Genomic DNA, 17,722 nt, shown 5'->3' with positions numbered 1-17,722 from the left:
AGAAAAATGAGTTACCCAATAAATGAACATAAATATGTTGTGTATAGATAAGCGGAAAATTAGTACATTAACAGGAAAGTTAAATTGTCTTTTTAGAATCTAGAAAAATACTCAAAATTTGACAGAATTTGATATTTTACGTATATGTGAAATTTCGTTTATCTATGTGAACCATACTCAAGTTATAGGCTCTTGAAAAATTGAATATAGAATAAGATTCACTTCCGTTTATCGGAAATCACTGAAAAGTTTATACAAAAATAAAAATGTGATATAATACTTATATATGAAATTTCATCAACCTATGTGTTATGGTAACAAATTAACCTTTTGCCATTAACTTTGTGCGCAATTATTTTATTCTATTTAAAATTTAAAACATAATTAGACATGCGCATAATATAGATGCGTATTTTTTAGCAAATGTGCACCATTCGGCACTTAAAATTTGAAAGAAAATTTTGTTGACTATCGGTTGCACTTGATTAATTTATATTGGTTTGTATTTAAACTTTAAATATAGAAAATTTAAAAATTCATTGTAACAGGTAAGGCATTGATTAAATGGGGATACAGTATATACGGCAAGAAGGTCATTTTATTGTATCACAGGAAATAGCTTCTCTTGCTTCGAAAATTTCAATCGGCAGCAGAAACAAACAAGTTTTAATATAATTTTAGAACTAGATTATAGATCTAGATCTAAATTTAAACATTTAACCCTTAAATGCATACCGGTACAAATCTGCAACATACCAGTTACCTTCCCATAAAATATTAGCCTAAACATGTTTTATTCTGTGCATCACGTTGTTTGACTGCTACAATGTTAACCTACAGCTTGCGCATGTCTAAGTGACCTAGATTTGTTTTACCGCCAAGCCGATCTCAAATTTGTGCATGTTCACAACGTTTTTTTTATCAGCATTTTTGGTTGGCGTTTCAAAGTTCATCAAAGTCAAATAAACTGGTTTTGGAATTTCAAAAAATATGTTTCTGACAACCTAAGGTATGTATTACATATTGTATGTGTTGTTTTGAAAATCAATTCATAATTTATTTTAAAATCTTCACAAAACTTAGGTTGCAGTGCTGCAACGTTATGCAAATTGACCTACTTCTGCACTATTTTTTTTACTTTATACATCAGCATTGGTGATTATATAGTACCTTGTTTTTCTTCTAGTTTCAGCATAATCATTAAGAAATCAATGTGAATCAAGGTGAAGAACAATATGAAGTAGATGCTCTTGGTGATCCAGAGTATCTTCCTGGATCTCCTGGACCAGCGTGGACCCTGGATCTCCTGGACCAGTGTGGACCCTAGATATCCTGGACCTGTGTGGACTCTAGATATCCTGGACCAGTGTGGTCCCTAGATATCCTGGACCAGTGTGGACCTAGATATCCTGGACCAGTGTGGACCCTGGATATCCTGGACCAGTGTTGACCCTAGATATCCTGGACCAGTGTGGACCCTAGATATCCTGGACCAGTGTGGACCCTAAATATTCTGGACCAGTGTGGACCCTGGATATCCTGGACCAGTGTGGACCCTAGATATTCTGGACCAGTGTGGACCCTAGATACCCTGGACCAGTGTGAACCCTAGATATCCTGGACCAGTGTGGACCCTAGATATTCTGGACCCGTGTGGACCCTAGATATCCTGGACCAGTGTGGACAATGGATCTCCTGAACCACTGTGGACCCTAGATACCCTGGACCAGTGTGGACCCTGGATATCCTGGACCAGTGTGGACCCTAGATATCCTGGACCAGTGTGGACCCTAGATATTCTGGACCAGTGTGGACCCTAGATACCCTGGACCAGTGTGAACCCTAGATATCCTGGACCAGTGTGGACCCTAGATATTCTGGACCAGTTTGGACCCTAGATATCCTGGACCAGTGTGGACAATGGATCTCCTGAACCACTGTGGACCCTAGATACCCTGGACCAGTGTGGACCCTGGATATCCTGGACCAGTGTGGACCCTAGATATCCTGGACCAGTGTGGACCCTAGATATCCTGGACCAGTGTGGACCCTAGATATTATGGACCAGTGTGGACCCTGAATCTCATGGACCAGTGTGGTCCCTGGATATCCTTGACCAGTGTGGACCCTGAATCTCATGGACCAGTGTGGACCCTGGATAATTGTGGACCTTGGATCTCTAGGACCAGAATGGACCCTGGATCTCCTGGACCTGAGTGGACACTAAGTCTCGTGGAATAGTGCAATGACAGGTGCAGATTCACATCAAGCTCAAACAGTTTGCCACAAGTGCAACATATATCTTTGTTGTAACAAGATCAACAACTGTCTTAAAAAGTATCACCTTACTACATGATGTTGCAGACATGCAACATTTCGGATTTTAGTTAAAGAACATGTTTAAACTAAAAATATTTTTTTACTTGACTATACTCTTCATATACCCACCAAAACAATATAAAAATATTTTTTTCAATCATTATTAAAAAGTCATGCATTTAAGGGTTAAATCTAAATCTACCTTACCTTACCTTACCTTACCTTACCTAACCTAACCTAACCTAACCTTACCTTACTTTACCTTACTTTACCTTACTTTACCTTACTTTACCTTACTTTACCTTACTTTACCTTACTTTACCTTACTTTACCTTACTTTACCTTACTTTACCTTACTTTACCTTACTTTACCTTACTTTACCTTACTTTACCTTACCTTACTTTACTTTACCTTACCTTACCTTACCTTACCTTACCTTACCTTACCTTACCTTACCTTACCTTACCTTACCTTACCTTACCTTACCTTGCCTTACCTTACCTGACCTGACCTGACCTGACCTGTCCTGACCTGACCTGACCTGACCTGACCTGTCCTGTCCTGTCCTGACCTGACCTGACCTGATCTGACCTGACCTGACCTGACCTTACCTTACCTTACCTTACCTTACCTTACCTTACCTTACCTTACCCAGCATGGCCGCACAAAACGTTACATATATTTATATATAATTTCGTATTTTATTAAGCAACGACCGTTATTCTGAAATGTCACAAAAGTTGCAGAATATGTTTAATAAGTTTCCTTTCATATTTCCATTGTTAGACAAGATATTAGTGAAACTGGAATATCAGCAAACAAGATGATCAGATACGGCAGAGTAAAGCCATCCTATTATGATTGTAAGAAATGAAAGAACTTTTTTGGGTAAATTTTGTTTTCATATTTTCATTTAGGATAAAGATGTATCGTGTGGGATGATTGTGTTTTTAGGAATCAAACGCTTGCATTTTGAAAGAATTAAAATTGTCTTTAAAGCCCACAAATAATGTTCTTCTTAACATGTTCCATTTTATGTTCTCTGTTATGTCAGTCTTAGAGCAAATGTAGATGTATAAATATAAAATACAGCTTCAAATGTGTAAAGAAATATTAATAAGTTAGGTGTCGGCGTGGTCAGGTCGGTAAAGCCCGTGATTGCTAAATATGTAAGTCCCGAGTTCGATCATGGAAGCAGAGGAAGCTGGAGAGCTGGAGACAGATCTAATCTAGAAGCGAAATTCTATAATCAAGTCGTTTTGTTGTGAAATTATCTTTGAAGGTGGTATTGTTATAACGATATTTCGCTCTTCGTCGGTATTATAGTGACGTGATTTAGCATTACTTCGGTGTTTCAATGACGTTGTTTAGAGTTTAGTTGGCAGAGGTGCAGTTAAAGTGTATTTTATTACGTGTAAGATGTGCATCTTTAAATAAAGTTAGTATAGACAAGAGACAATTGAGTGAAGCTTTAAAAAAAGCGGTTCAGCAATTAGTTTAATATTCAAACGTTTAGTTATCATTAAACTAATTGGTCGATTCAGTGACTTCGAACCAATATAGTCTTTTCAGCGCCAAGACCAATTTTAATTGTCTGAAATCATTTCTCTCATCTTCATGACTTTCCATATGTGAATTTGCATGTTTAATTTCATCAAATATGTCCATGTCTTCATGTGGTTTTATTTTTTCCTCAACAGGCACTTGTATTACTTTGTGTTGATTTCACCCTAGCGGAATATTGCGCAATTAATCAATTGCCATTAGAGAAATACGAGCAAGAATATGACACTAGATACCCAAAAATACCTGTAAACAAGAACTTACCATCGCCGCCATTATTCAAACAAGGCGATTGTGGAATGTCTAAAAACGACCAATCGAAGCAGATCGTCAACGGCAAAGATGCTCCAGTGAATGCCTGGCCCTGGCAAATTTGGTTTAGCTCGAGTTTAGGAACCTGTGGAGGATCTATCATACATCGTGAATGGATAATTACAGCTAGACACTGTGGTGAAGATGAAGTCAATGATGTCTACTATGGAAGCAACAGTCTTCAAAGGGCAAATAGAACAAAGACCAAAACACGTTTTCGCGCACGTGGTAATGGTAATGATATGGCGCTTTACAAACTTTCTTCACCGTTAACGTTTTCAGATTCCGTGCAGCCAATTTGTTTTCCGGAGGGCAACGTTTGGGACGCCTCGCCTTGTTTTGTCACAGGTTGGGGTCGCACATCATTTACTGCCGGTGGTTCACCAGACATTCTTCAGCAGTTGCGCATCAGAATAATAAACCATGACATGTGCCAAGCTGGTCACTCATATATGGACCGCAGTTATCGTGTAGGCCTTTATTTCTGCGTGGAAAGTGTTGAGTCAGCCAATGGAAAAAACGCGGGATTTTACATTGGAGACTCTGGAGGACCCGTGAGCTGCTTAAAAAATGGACGTTACTACCTGCTTGGTATTGTCGCCCATTTAAGATACATGGACGAAAAATCTATGAATTTCCTTGTATCTGTGCCAAGTAACGCTAAGTGGATAGCTGACACAATTAATAACAATTCGTAGGTACATATTAAGGACTTTTGTGAATGATCGCTCTAATACAGCCTGCTTAATGATGAGATCACTCGTCTTTACCTGCATGATGATGATGTTACATTTCCATCTATTTATTCTACCAAAAAATAATTAATTAAAAGCAAAAATAAGTTAACCTTATCATGAGAGTAATTATTAAAGGTTTTTATTGTATTTCATTCTAAATATGTTTCCAACATTTTACTGATAAAGGTTGAAAATCTCGCTGTTTTGTTGTGGGTGTCTTTTGAGAGCCGTCAACGACTTCACGGGGTTTATTGGGGTGTTTGATTTCTAAGTTTTATTTGCTGGCTTATATACAGAGTTTGTCACTCGGCTGTCTGAGCTAGCTTAGAGATCAACTTATGATTATAAACCTCTCTTTTTACAAATGTTATCAATACAGCGCAGAAGAATTTCAACAGAAGCAAAGAATATACCAGTTAAACTCAAACGCTTACTTAAAATGGTAACCAGAAATTACCAAAATTAATTTGTCACCACTCTTAAATTTTACTCTGTTCCTTATCATTTCTATGCACCAAGCTATGTTTTAAATATAAAACAGATTTATAAATTACTTCGGTTCTTATTAAGACCAGGCCTTTGGCTTTTGAGTTCTCCCGCGTAAGTCGTAAGAAATATCTGATGAGGTAATTGGCGTCACATCCCCGATTTTGTGTACTTAAAAGCTAAAAAAAGTACTAGATATATTGTGTTACAAATTGAAAATGTAAAACAATTGCTAGTCGTGATCTTCCATGTCCATGCCAATAGAGATTTATTTGTGGCAAACAATGGTATCCAAACTAACAGTGCAGCCCCCACCCAAAAAATAAATGAATAGAACTATGTAGGCTGTACTCTCTTGAAAAAAATGCTGTTTGGTTAATGTATAATTTCATTGGAACAAAACTTGTTCTATGGTGGGATGAGGTATAACGGTCGACAATGTATCAGCTGCAGAGGTATCTTCAGCAACATGTTGCATCCCAGGCCAAATGTTTATCAGAAACTTTGGCAGACTGGGAGCTCAGACCATTTCTTTAAGAAACAGAGATTCAGAATCTGAAACAGTTTAGTGAAATTGTAAGACCAGCTCACTTCATCAGTTATATCACAATCTAATGGTAACGCCTTCAAGACACCCATTCTCTTTTCCAAAAAGTCTCAGATGACGGGATAGCTAGCAAAAAAATGTATGAATACCATTACTATGTGGTCATACAATGATACAACCTAATTTTAGTCTAGACCAGGGGTCTCCTAACTACGGCCTTCGACGGATTAAAAAAAAGGAAATCTAAATGGATCCTGCCAAGATTAGCCACCCGACATTAGGTTTTACCGTATTATAATCGAGGCTCACAGTAGTGTGTTATGTTTTCCAACAGATCACTACATTGCAAAACATTTTTGACAAACCTTTGTCGTAGCCAGGGCCGGTGCTACCCATAAGGCGAACTAGGCGGTCGCCTAGGGCGCTGTCTGTAGGGGGGGGGGCGCCAAAATGGGTTGGAAAAAACAAATTGAAAGTTTGAGGGGGTGTGCAAATCGAAAGTTTGTCCCCGGGCGCCGGGAAGGGTCGCTACGCCTCTGATAATACGGGGTCACGAAAATAATTGGGGGGTGGGGGGGTGGGGTGGGGTGGGGCGCTTTTAATAAATTTTGTCTAGGGCGCTGAATAACCTGGCGCCGGCACTGGTTGTAGCAGGCTAAGGAATTTTTCTCAGAAAACTCAAAACAATTTGAAAAAGTAGATTTTGTTACAGGTCAGTTGTAGGTTAGATTAGAACAGGGTAGAATAATCTAGAATTAGGGGTGAGTGCGTGTGTGAGTTGAGTTTACCCTAGAATATTGTTAACCCCGGTGAGTTTATGTATTGTTATCCCAAGGTCGAGTGCGGTATAAAAGCTGGAGTGAATGATTGTCAGGGATTAGTTGGTAGCAGTTAGGTCGAGGGCTACTCTGTAATGTGAATATGTGAGACCGAATAAACGTATTGAACGTAAACACGAGTCGTTCTTGAGTTGAAACTAACCAGGACGTAACAGCTTTGGTTGCAAATGCCATTGCCCGCCGTGACAAGGTCAGACGAGGGACGAATGATATGTCAGGTGAGAGAGAAATTACATGATCGGGTGAGGGACAAATGACATGGTCAGATAAGGGACAAATGACATGGTCAGGTGAGGGGAGAATGACATGGTCAGGTGAGAGACAAATGACCTGGTCAGGAGAAGACATTTTCTTTAAACCTCAACCCCTCTCGCCCCCCCCCCCCTCACCTGCCCTGGTTGAACGTTCAATTTGGCGCCCCCCCCCCCATATATATATATATATATATATATATATATATATATATATATATATATATATATATATATATATATATATATATATATATATATATATATATATATATATACATATATATATATATATATATATATATATAATATATAAAGCTCAGTTCTGTATGTAATGCATTTGTATGTCGTTGGAATTGTACGAATTTAAGTGTTAGAAAATTATCGTGCGCATTTGTCTAAATTTATGAGCTAAAAAATTACTATTGAAAGTGTTGGGAAATAATTTTCATTTTTCAAATTATAGTAATAATTGTCGGCATGTTCATTAAACACAAGTTTTAAAAAAAATATCATCTTTTACAAAAATTCTAATTATGTCTTTATTTAGTCCTATAGCACTTACTTCCCTTTGATAAATTAGGAAAAACACAATTACTTCCCTTTATAAAACCATTGCATTCCGTGAAAATAATTTACTTTTTAATTACTTTGTTTTGGTGTTGGGAAAAAAATAATTACATAATTAGCGGGGATTGATCAAGTGCAAATGTTGTAGGTATTTTACGGATAAGCTTGGAGTATTAAAATTGTTTATTAAATTGAAACAGGCGCGTTCGTTTAAGTGAGTGCAAAAGACTGTGAATAAGTTGGGGTACTATAGTCGTTCATTAAGCTAAAACAGGTGATTCCGCCCCGGGCGTTTATGTTCGCGTTAGTGTTTTCTTTGTGTTTAGGTGGGTTTGCGTTAGTGGTTGCGTTTTGATTTGGTTCGTTTTTGTTCTTTCTTTTTTCGTTTTTGTTTGTGTTTTTTTTTTGGGTTTGTGTTTTTGGTTGGTTTTGCGTTTGGATTTGGTTTGTTTTCGTTTGCTTTTTCGTTGTTTTTTTTTTGTTGGTATTGGTGTTTGTGGTTGGGTTTGTTGTTAGGTTTTTGTTTTCGTTTGCTTTTTTGTTTGTTTTTTCTTTGTGTTTGTATTGGTGGTTGTGGTTGGGTTTGTTGTTAGGTTTTTGTTTTCGTTTGTATTTGTAATTGTGTTAGCGTTATGTTTGCGTTTTGTTGTTTTTGGTTGGTTGTGGTTTGGGTGGGCAATGCCGGGTTTATGATGATTACTGAACACACAGGTAATGGTCTTTAACAGAAAGGTTTTTCACAGAAGCCAGAGCAGGGCCTGGCCGGGACGGCTAGTATATATATAATATTAAACCAGAAATACTAATTACAATATTTTTTTTACAACTGGGTTATTAGAAGCCTATTGATTTGAGTCCTGTTAAATTATAATAGAGACACTTAGCAAATGAAATAGATGAGGATTACTAAATCAAGAAATAATTTAATTTAATATTTAATTAGGTCTTTAAAAAATGTGCGTCCGGTGCTTTTTTTTCTAATCCCGCCACTGAATAGAAAAATGAGTTACCCAATAAATGAACATAAATATGTTGTGTATAGATAAGCGGAAAATTAGTACATTAACAGGAAAGTTAAATTGTCTTTTTAGAATCTAGAAAAATACTCAAAATTTGACAGAATTTGATATTTTACGTATATGTGAAATTTCGTTTATCTATGTGAACCATACTCAAGTTATAGGCTCTTGAAAAATTGAATATAGAATAAGATTCACTTCCGTTTATCGGAAATCACTGAAAAGTTTATACAAAAATAAAAATGTGATATAATACTTATATATGAAATTTCATCAACCTATGTGTTATGGTAACAAATTAACCTTTTGCCATTAACTTTGTGCGCAATTATTTTATTCTATTTAAAATTTAAAACATAATTAGAAATGCGCATAATATAGATGCGTATTTTTTAGCAAATGTGCACCATTCGGCACTTAATATTTGAAAGAAAATTTTGTTGACTATCGGTTGCACTTGATTAATTTATATTGGTTTGTATTTAAACTTTAAATATAGAAAATTTAAAAATTCATTGTAACAGGTAAGGCATTGATTAAATGGGGATACAGTATATACGGCAAGAAGGTCATTTTATTGTATCACAGGAAATAGCTTCTCTTGCTTCGAAAATTTCAATCGGCAGCAGAAACAAACAAGTTTTAATATAATTTTAGAACTAGATTATAGATCTAGAGCTAAATTTAAACATTTAAATCTAAATCTACCTTACCTTACCTTACCTTACCTTACCTTACCTTACCTTACCTTACCTTACCTTACCTTACCTTACCTTACCTTACCTTACCTTACCTTACCTTACCTTACCTTACCTTACCTTACCTTACCTTACCTTACCTTACCTTACCTTACCTTACCTTACCTTACCTTACCTTACCTTACCTTACCTTACCTTACCTTACCTTACCTTACCTTACCTTACCTTACCTTACCTTACCTTACCTTACCTTACCTTACCTTACCTTACCTTACCTTACCTTACCTTACCTTACCTTACCTTACCTTACCTTACCTTACCATACCATACCATACCATACCATACCATACCATACCATACCATACCATACCATACCATACCATACCATACCATACCATACCATACCATACCATACCATACCATACCATACCATACCATACCATACCATACCATACCATACCATACCATACCATACCATACCATACCATACCATACCATACCATACCATACCATACCATACCATACCATACCATACCATACCATACCATACCATACCATACCATACCATACCATACCATACCATACCATACCATACCATACCATACCATACCATACCATACCATACCATACCATACCATACCATACCTTACCTTACCTTACCTTACCTTACCTTACCTTACCTTACCTTACCATACCATACCATACCATACCATACCTTACCTTACCTTACCTTACCTTACCTTACCTTACCATACCATACCATACCATACCATACCATACCATACCATACCATACCATACCATACCATACCATACCATACCATACCATACCATACCATACCATACCATACCATACCATACCATACCATACCATACCATACCATACCATACCATACCTTACCTTACCTTACCTTACCTTACCTTACCTTACCTTACCTTACCTTACCTTACCTTACCCTACCTTACCTTACCTTACCTTACCTTACCTTACCTTACCTTACCTTACCTTACCCAGCTTTGCCGCACAAAACGGTACATATATTTATATATAATTTCGTATATTATCAAGAAACGACCGTTATTCTGAAATGTCACAAAAGTTGCAGAATATGTTTGTAATAGATTGAGATAATTGTGAGGTCAAGGGAACTCACTCTTCTGTATTAGTTTTATATTTATATTGTTATCTTGAGTGATGTCCCTTGTGCATTGTACTTCCTTCCTCCTTGCTGGTACCATGATGTAGTTAGACCCAATAAACGTTATATACAACCACATGCTTCTATCGTCAATCTATTATATTGGCGACGAAGGATAAACATCTACTAGAAAGAGCACCTACTTACGCAAAAAAGAGGTTTGCTAGAGCTTATTAGCTAAGTATTTCTAGAATAATGGCGCTGTATGGCCAAATAAAACAATTTGATGCGAATGATGAAATCATTCAGGATTACCTAGATAGGTTAAGCTTTTACCTAGAAGCAAACGACGTGACGATAGAAGCCAAAAAGAGAGCTGTTTTGTTAACAGTCATAGGGCCTCAACAGTTTAGGCTACTAAAAGACTTATGCGCACCAGCTAGTCTAACTACCAAGAGCTTTAACGAGCTGAGCAAATTGCTAACAGACCACCATGCGCCTGTACCATCAAAGTTTCTATGTCGAGCTAGATTTGACAGTAGGACTCGTCAACCAAACGAGTCAATATCAGAAAATGTTGCTGCTTTACGTCATTTAAGTGAATTTTGTGAATTCGGAGACACGCTGTCTGTCAGATTATGTGAAAAGTTTGTGACAGGTGTAAACAGCCCTGATATTCAAAGAAAGTTGCTGCTCGAGTCAGATCTAAAATTGGAAAAAGCAATACAACTTGCAACTTTATTCCAGCAGTCATCAGAGGCGGCGAGATCTTTAGCACCTTCAGGGATCCATGCAGTAAACAACAGGTTAGTCAATAAACATCAACCCCATCAGAGCATTCCAACTTTTGCTAAACAGCCTGCTCGTTCAAATCCTAGATCTAAATCTAGTAATAATTATCAAAAATGTCATCGATGCAAAGGTCCCCATGCATCTCATCGGTGCAAGTTCAAGTCTGCAACTTGTTATAAGTGCAGTAAGCAAGGTCACATTGCCAAGGCCTGCTTTGCAAAGTCTTCGTCTGTTGCTAAATCTAGCCAGTCAAGACAGTACCGCAACCAAAGGCAGCACTATGTTAACTCTCACCAAGACTACCTAACCCAACCAATGAACCACTCTACCTGTGAAAATGCTCAAACTGATTCGCAGCCGGATTTCAACCTGTTCTCTGTGAAATCAATAAGTCATGCTCCCATCAATGTACAAGTTAATATCAACGGTAAGAGCATAAGCTTCCAACTTGACACTGGAGCATCTCTAACAGTCATAACAAAGAAAGATTTTGACGCTGTCACAGGAGGATCAGTGCCTCTACAACCATGTCACAAGTGTTTAACAACATACACTGGTGACAATGTTCCGGTAATAGGAGAGTGTATGGTTCATGTAAGTTATAATGGTCAAAGTGTTAAACTTCCTCTTCTTGTGGTTGAAGGAAATGGACCACCATTACTAGGTAGGAACTGGTTAAGTGATCTTAAGTTAAATTGGGAGAGTATTTGTTCATTGAAGAATGTAAAAGAATCTAGTCTTACTCTATAGATAAAGTTATATCTGAAAATAAATGTGTTTTTGGTAACTCTGGATTACTAAATGATAGAACAGTGAAGTTAAGCATTAAAGACACAAATCCAAGATACTGCAAAGCTAGAGTTCCACCTTATGCAATGAGGAATAAAATTGAAAATGAGCTAAGTAGATTGGAATCTAATGGCATCATAAAGAAGGTAGACTATTCCGATTGGGCGTCGCCCATTGTGCCAGTGTTAAAGAAGGATGGTTCTATAAGAATTTGTGGAGATTATAAAACTACACTGAATAAGCAAATAGAGCTAAATAGGTACCCTATACCTAACATTGAGGAAATTTCTTTGAATTTGGCAGGAGGAGACAAATTCACTGAATTAGACTTTAGTCATGCTTACACTCAACTAGAACTGCATCCAGATTCAAAAGTCTATACGACAATAAACACACATAAAGGACTCTACCAATATGAAAGACTATGTTTTGGCATATCATCTAGCCCTGGAATTTTCCAAGCTGTCATGGACAGTATTTTTAAGGACATTCCAAATGTTTGTGTGTACTTTGACAATGTGTACATAACTGGTAAGAATGACACTGGACATCTTAAAACACTTGATAAAGTATTGAAAATTGTTGGTGAAAAAGGTTTAAAGATAAACAAAGATAAATGTCAATTCATGCTGACAGAAATTAGTTTTCTTGGTTATATATTAAGCAAGCAAGGTATCAGACCTCAACCTGAGAAAACAAAAGCCATTAAAGAAGCACCTAAACCTGAAAATACCCAACAACTAAGAGCTTTTTTGGGCTTGATAAATTACTATGCAAAGTTCATAGGGAATCTGTCTGGTAAACTATCACCACTGTACAAGCTGCTACAGAAAAATGCAACTTGGCACTGGGGTAAACAACAAGATACTGCTTTTAATACAGCAAAAGAGGCTTTGTCTTCTGACACCTTACTAACTCACTATGACCCAGGGAAAAGACTTATATTAACATGTGATGCTTCACCAGATGGTGTAGGAGCAGTCTTGTCCCACATGGATGAGAAGGGTGACAGACCCATTGCTTTTGCCAGTAGATCTTTGAACCAGGCTGAGAAAAATTATTCTCAGTTAGATAGGGAAGGCTTAGGCATCATTTTTGGTGTTAAGAAATTTCATAAGTTTCTGTTTGGTAGGAAGTTCACCATCTTTACAGATCATAAACCATTGCTAGGTTTATTTGGAGAAAACAAAACCCTACCTGAGCATGCCTCACCAAGAATTCAAAGATGGGCTATCACACTAGCCGCATACAATTATGAATTGAAATACAAACCTGGATCTGAGAATAGTGCAGACAGTCTTAGTAGATTACCTTTAAAAAACCAAAGCCTTAGCTATGTACCAGAAGATGTATTTGTTCTCTTCACTATCATGGATAACTCCAATATAAATGTGAATGATATTAAGAGAGAAACACAAAAAGATGAGTGCTTAATAAAAGTATATGAGTACTGTAAGAATGGTTGGCCTGAAGAGTCTGTGAATGATGACTTAAGGCCATATTAGATACGAAATAAAAACCTTTGTGAAGATAATATAAAAGATGGAGAAGATGCAGTCCATTATCAGTCAGAGTTGCCTAAACAAAGTACTTGTAACTTAATAAATGATTATGGTGATATGGCAATTTCAAATGTTTTAAAGAGAATACATTAGTAAGAAGGAATGTGATCATCAAACAACCTTGCTAACATCATTAGCACTTACAGAAACTAAAAGGGTAACATCAAAAGAAAAGAAAAAAGATTTTTGCCATTTAATACACCCATTTCAAATACTGGATCACAGTTGCAAAGTGATATGGTCCAGAATATTACTCATAAACAGTATTTTTGGTTACCAGGAAAGCACTATCAGATTACCTGAGAAAATTGATCAATCAAAGAAATCTATGTCAGTTAAGGATCTGAATAACAGCATAATACTTCCAGATGCCAATTCAAAAATAGTTCCATTAAATCATGACAAAACATTCATTGAAAGAGAATTTGGTGTTAATGAGAATGTGTATCTAAGAAATTATGGGAGAAAGGAAAAATGGATACCAGGTCAAATTGTTCAATGTACAGGACCTGTGTCTTGTAAAGTAAAAACAAATGATGGACTTATTGTCCGTAGACATGCAGACCAGTTAAAAATAACTTGTGCAGATAATAAGTGTGAATCTATCAATCCCACCAAATCTGAACAGTTCACACTAACTCAGTTTGTTCCACAACCAAGTTCTGTTGATATGAGTGAACCAAGTTGTCTGGAGTCAGAAAATGTAAATTCTGGAGTTAATGATTTAAATCCTAGACCTCCTGAGATAGAGAATCCAGATGGTCAGAATCTTGAGTCACCAAATCAAAAGCCACTGAGAAGGTCAAACAGGACAATCAAAGTCCCAAATAAGTTAGACCTATGATTTTAAAGGTCAAAAGGACTTTGACATCATTGTTTTGTATTTTAATTATGTTGTAACATATTGTGCATTGTTTGTAAGGATGTAATCTACCATAGTGTTCATGTTACAATATAATTGGTGATTTTAGGATACTATCAATTGTTCTATTGAGAGATGTGTTATTGTGTTCTAAGGGTAAAGGGATGTAATAGATTGAGATAATTGTGAGGTCAAGGGAACTCACTCTTCTGTATTAGTATTATATTTATATTGTTATCTTGAGTGATGTCCCTTGTGCATTGTACTTCCTTCCTCCTTGCTGGTACCATGATGTAGTTAGACCCAATAAACGTTATATACAACCACATGCTTCTATCGTCAATCTATTATAATGTTTAATAAGTTTCCTTTCATATTTCCATTGTTAGACAGGATATGAGTGAAACAGGAATGTCAGCAAACCAGATGATCAGATGCGGCAGAGTAAAGTCAGCATATTATGATTGAAAAAAATGAAAGAACTTTTTTGGGTAAATTTTGTTTTCATAATATTTTCATTAAGATAAAGATGTAATGTGTGAGATGAATGTGTTTTTAGGAATCAAGCGATGGCACTTTGAAAGAATAAAAATTGTCTTTAAAGCCCACAAATAATGTTCTTGTTAACACGTTCCATTTTATGTTCACTGTTATGTCAGTTTTAGAGCAAATGTTGATGTATAAATATAAGATAAAGCTTCAAATTTGTAAAGAAATATAAATAAGTTAGGTGTCGGCGTGGTCAGGTCGGTAAAGCCCGTGATTGCTAAATATGTAAGTCCCGAGTTCGATCATGGAAGCAGAGGAAGCTGGAGAGCTGAAGACAGATCCAATCTAGAAGCGAAATTCTATAATCAAGTCGTTTTGTTGAGAAATTATCTTTGAAGGTGGTATTGTTATAACGAAATTTCGCTCTTCGTCGGTATTATAGTGACGTGATTTAGCATTACTTCGGTGCTTCAATGTCGTTAAGAGTTTAGTTGGCAGAGGTGCCGTTAAAGTGTATTTTATTACGTGTAAGATGTGCAACTTTAAATAAAGCTAGTATAGACAAGAGACTGTGGAGTGAAGTTTTAAAAAAAGCGTTTCAGCAATTAGTTTAATATACAAACGTTTAGTTATCATTAAACTAATAGATCGATTAAGTGACTTCGAACCAATATAGTCTTTTCAGCGCCAAGAACAATTTTAATTGTCTGAAATCATTTCTCTCATCTTCATGACTTTCCATATGTGAATTTTCATGTTTAATTTCATCAAAAATGTCCATGTCTTCATGTGGTTTTATTTTTTCCTCAACAGATACTTGTATTACTTTGTGTTGATGCCACCCAAGCGGAATATTGCGCAATTAATCAATTGCCATTAGAGAAATACGAGCAAGACTATGACACTAGATACCCAAAAATACCGGTAAACAAGAACTTACCATCGCCGCCATTATTCAAACAAGGCAATTGTGGCGTGTCTAAAAACGACCAATCGAAGCAGATCGTCAACGGCAAAGATGCTCCAGTGAATGCCTGGCCCTGGCAGATTTGGTTTAGCTCGAGTTTAGGAAGCTGTGGAGGATCTATCATACATCGTGAATGGATAATTACAGCTAGACACTGTGGTGAAGATGAAGTCAATGATGTCTACTATGGAAGCAACAGTCTCCAAAGGGCAAATAGGACAAAGACCAAAACACGTTTTCGCGCACGTGGTAATGGTAATGATATGGCGCTTTACAAACTTTCTTCACCGTTAACGTTTTCAGATTCCGTGCAGCCAATTTGTTTTCCGGAGGGCAACGTTTGGGACGCCTCGCCTTGTTTTCTCACAGGTTGGGGTGACACGTCATTTAGTGGCAGTGCAACTCCGGACATTCTTCAGCAGTTGCGCATCAGAATAATAAACCATGACATGTGCCAAGCTGGTCACTCATATATGGACCGCAGTTATCGTGTAGGCCTTTATTTCTGCGTGGAAAGTGTTGAGTCAGCCAATGGAAAAAACGCGGGATTTTACATTGGAGACTCTGGCGGACCCGTGAGCTGCTTAAAAAATGGACGTTACTACCTGCTTGGTATTGTCGCCCATTTAAGATACATGGACGAAAAATCTATGAATTTCCTTGTATCTGTGCCAAGTAACGCTAAGTGGATAGCTGACACAATTAATAACAATTCGTAGGTACATATTAAGGACTTTTGTGAATGATCGCTCTAATACAGCCTGCTTAATGATGAGATCACTCGTCTTTACCTGCATGATGATGATGTTACATTTCCATCTATTTATTCTACCAAAAAATAATTAATTAAAAGCAAAAATAAGTTAACCTTATCATGAGAGTAATTATTAAAGGTTTTTATTGTATTTCATTCTAAATATGTTTCCAACATTTTACTGATAAAGGTTGAAAATCTCGCTGTTTTGTTGTGGGTGTCTTTTGAGAGCCGTCAACGACTTCACGGGGTTTATTGGGGTGTTTGATTTCTAAGTTTTATTTGCTGGCTTATATACAGAGTTTGTCACTCGGCTGTCTGAGCTAGCTTAGAGATCAACTTATGATTATAAACCTCTCTTTTTACAAATGTTATCAATACAGCGCAGAAGAATTTCAACAGAAGCAAAGAATATACCAGTTAAACTCAAACGCTTACTTAAAATGGTAACCAGAAATTACCAAAATTAATTTGTCACCACTCTTAAATTTTACTCTGTTCCTTATCATTTCTATGCACCAAGCTATGTTTTAAATATAAAACAGATTTATAAATTACTTCGGTTCTTATTAAGACCAGGCCTTTGGCTTTTGAGTTCTCCCGCGTAAGTCGTAAGAAATATCTGATGAGGTAATTGGCGTCACATCCCCGATTTTGTGTACTTAAAAGCTAAAAAAAGTACTAGATATATTGTGTTACAAATTGAAAATGTAAAACAATTGCTAGTCGTGATCTTCCATGTCCATGCCAATAGAGATTTATTTGTGGCAAACAATGGTATCCAAAATAACAGTGCAGCCCCCCACCAAAAAAAAAATAAATAAATAGAACTATGTAGGCTGTACTCTCTTGAAATAATGCTGTTTGGTTAATGTATAATTTCATTGGAACAAAACCTTTTTTATGGTGGGATGAGGTATAACGGTCGACAATGTATCAGCTGCAGAGGTATCTTCAGCAACATGTTGCATCCCAGCCCAAATGTTTATCAGAAACTTTGGCAGACTGGGAGCTCAGACCATTTCTT

At 36.7% G+C, this 17,722-nt stretch overlaps 3 protein-coding genes across 4 annotated transcripts in view; all 3 read left to right on the top strand.

The window, feature by feature from the left end:
- LOC131937464 (chymotrypsinogen A) overlaps positions 1–17,722 on the top strand; it is a 69,582-nt gene that overhangs the window by 22,076 nt on the left and 29,784 nt on the right. The window lies entirely within an intron of this gene.
- On the top strand, positions 454–5,061 carry LOC131937467 (chymotrypsinogen A-like). 2 transcript variants are annotated; one of them, XM_059294933.1, is made up of 3 exons: positions 454–498; positions 3,107–3,208; positions 4,021–5,061. In XM_059294933.1, exons 2-3 carry the CDS (start codon positions 3,191–3,193, stop codon positions 4,891–4,893), a joined length of 891 nt encoding a protein of 296 aa, XP_059150916.1. In that variant the 5' UTR covers positions 454–498; positions 3,107–3,190; the 3' UTR covers positions 4,894–5,061. The 2 variants fall into 2 exon arrangements, with proteins under 2 accessions (XP_059150916.1, XP_059150917.1); XM_059294934.1 differs by having other exon boundaries at positions 490–548.
- On the top strand, positions 14,874–16,828 carry LOC131937469 (chymotrypsinogen A-like). Its single transcript, XM_059294938.1, has 2 exons — positions 14,874–14,976; positions 15,788–16,828. Exons 1-2 carry the CDS (start codon positions 14,959–14,961, stop codon positions 16,658–16,660), a joined length of 891 nt encoding a protein of 296 aa, XP_059150921.1. The 5' UTR covers positions 14,874–14,958; the 3' UTR covers positions 16,661–16,828.

Source organism: Physella acuta, unplaced genomic scaffold (genome assembly GCF_028476545.2).
Source record: "Physella acuta isolate Inbredline_101_S28 unplaced genomic scaffold, ASM2847654v3 ptg000211l, whole genome shotgun sequence".
Taxonomy (NCBI): Eukaryota; Metazoa; Mollusca; class Gastropoda; family Physidae; genus Physella; species Physella acuta.
The sequence above is the reverse complement of the archived record's forward strand: the minus strand, read 5'-3'. Positions and strand labels throughout refer to the sequence as shown.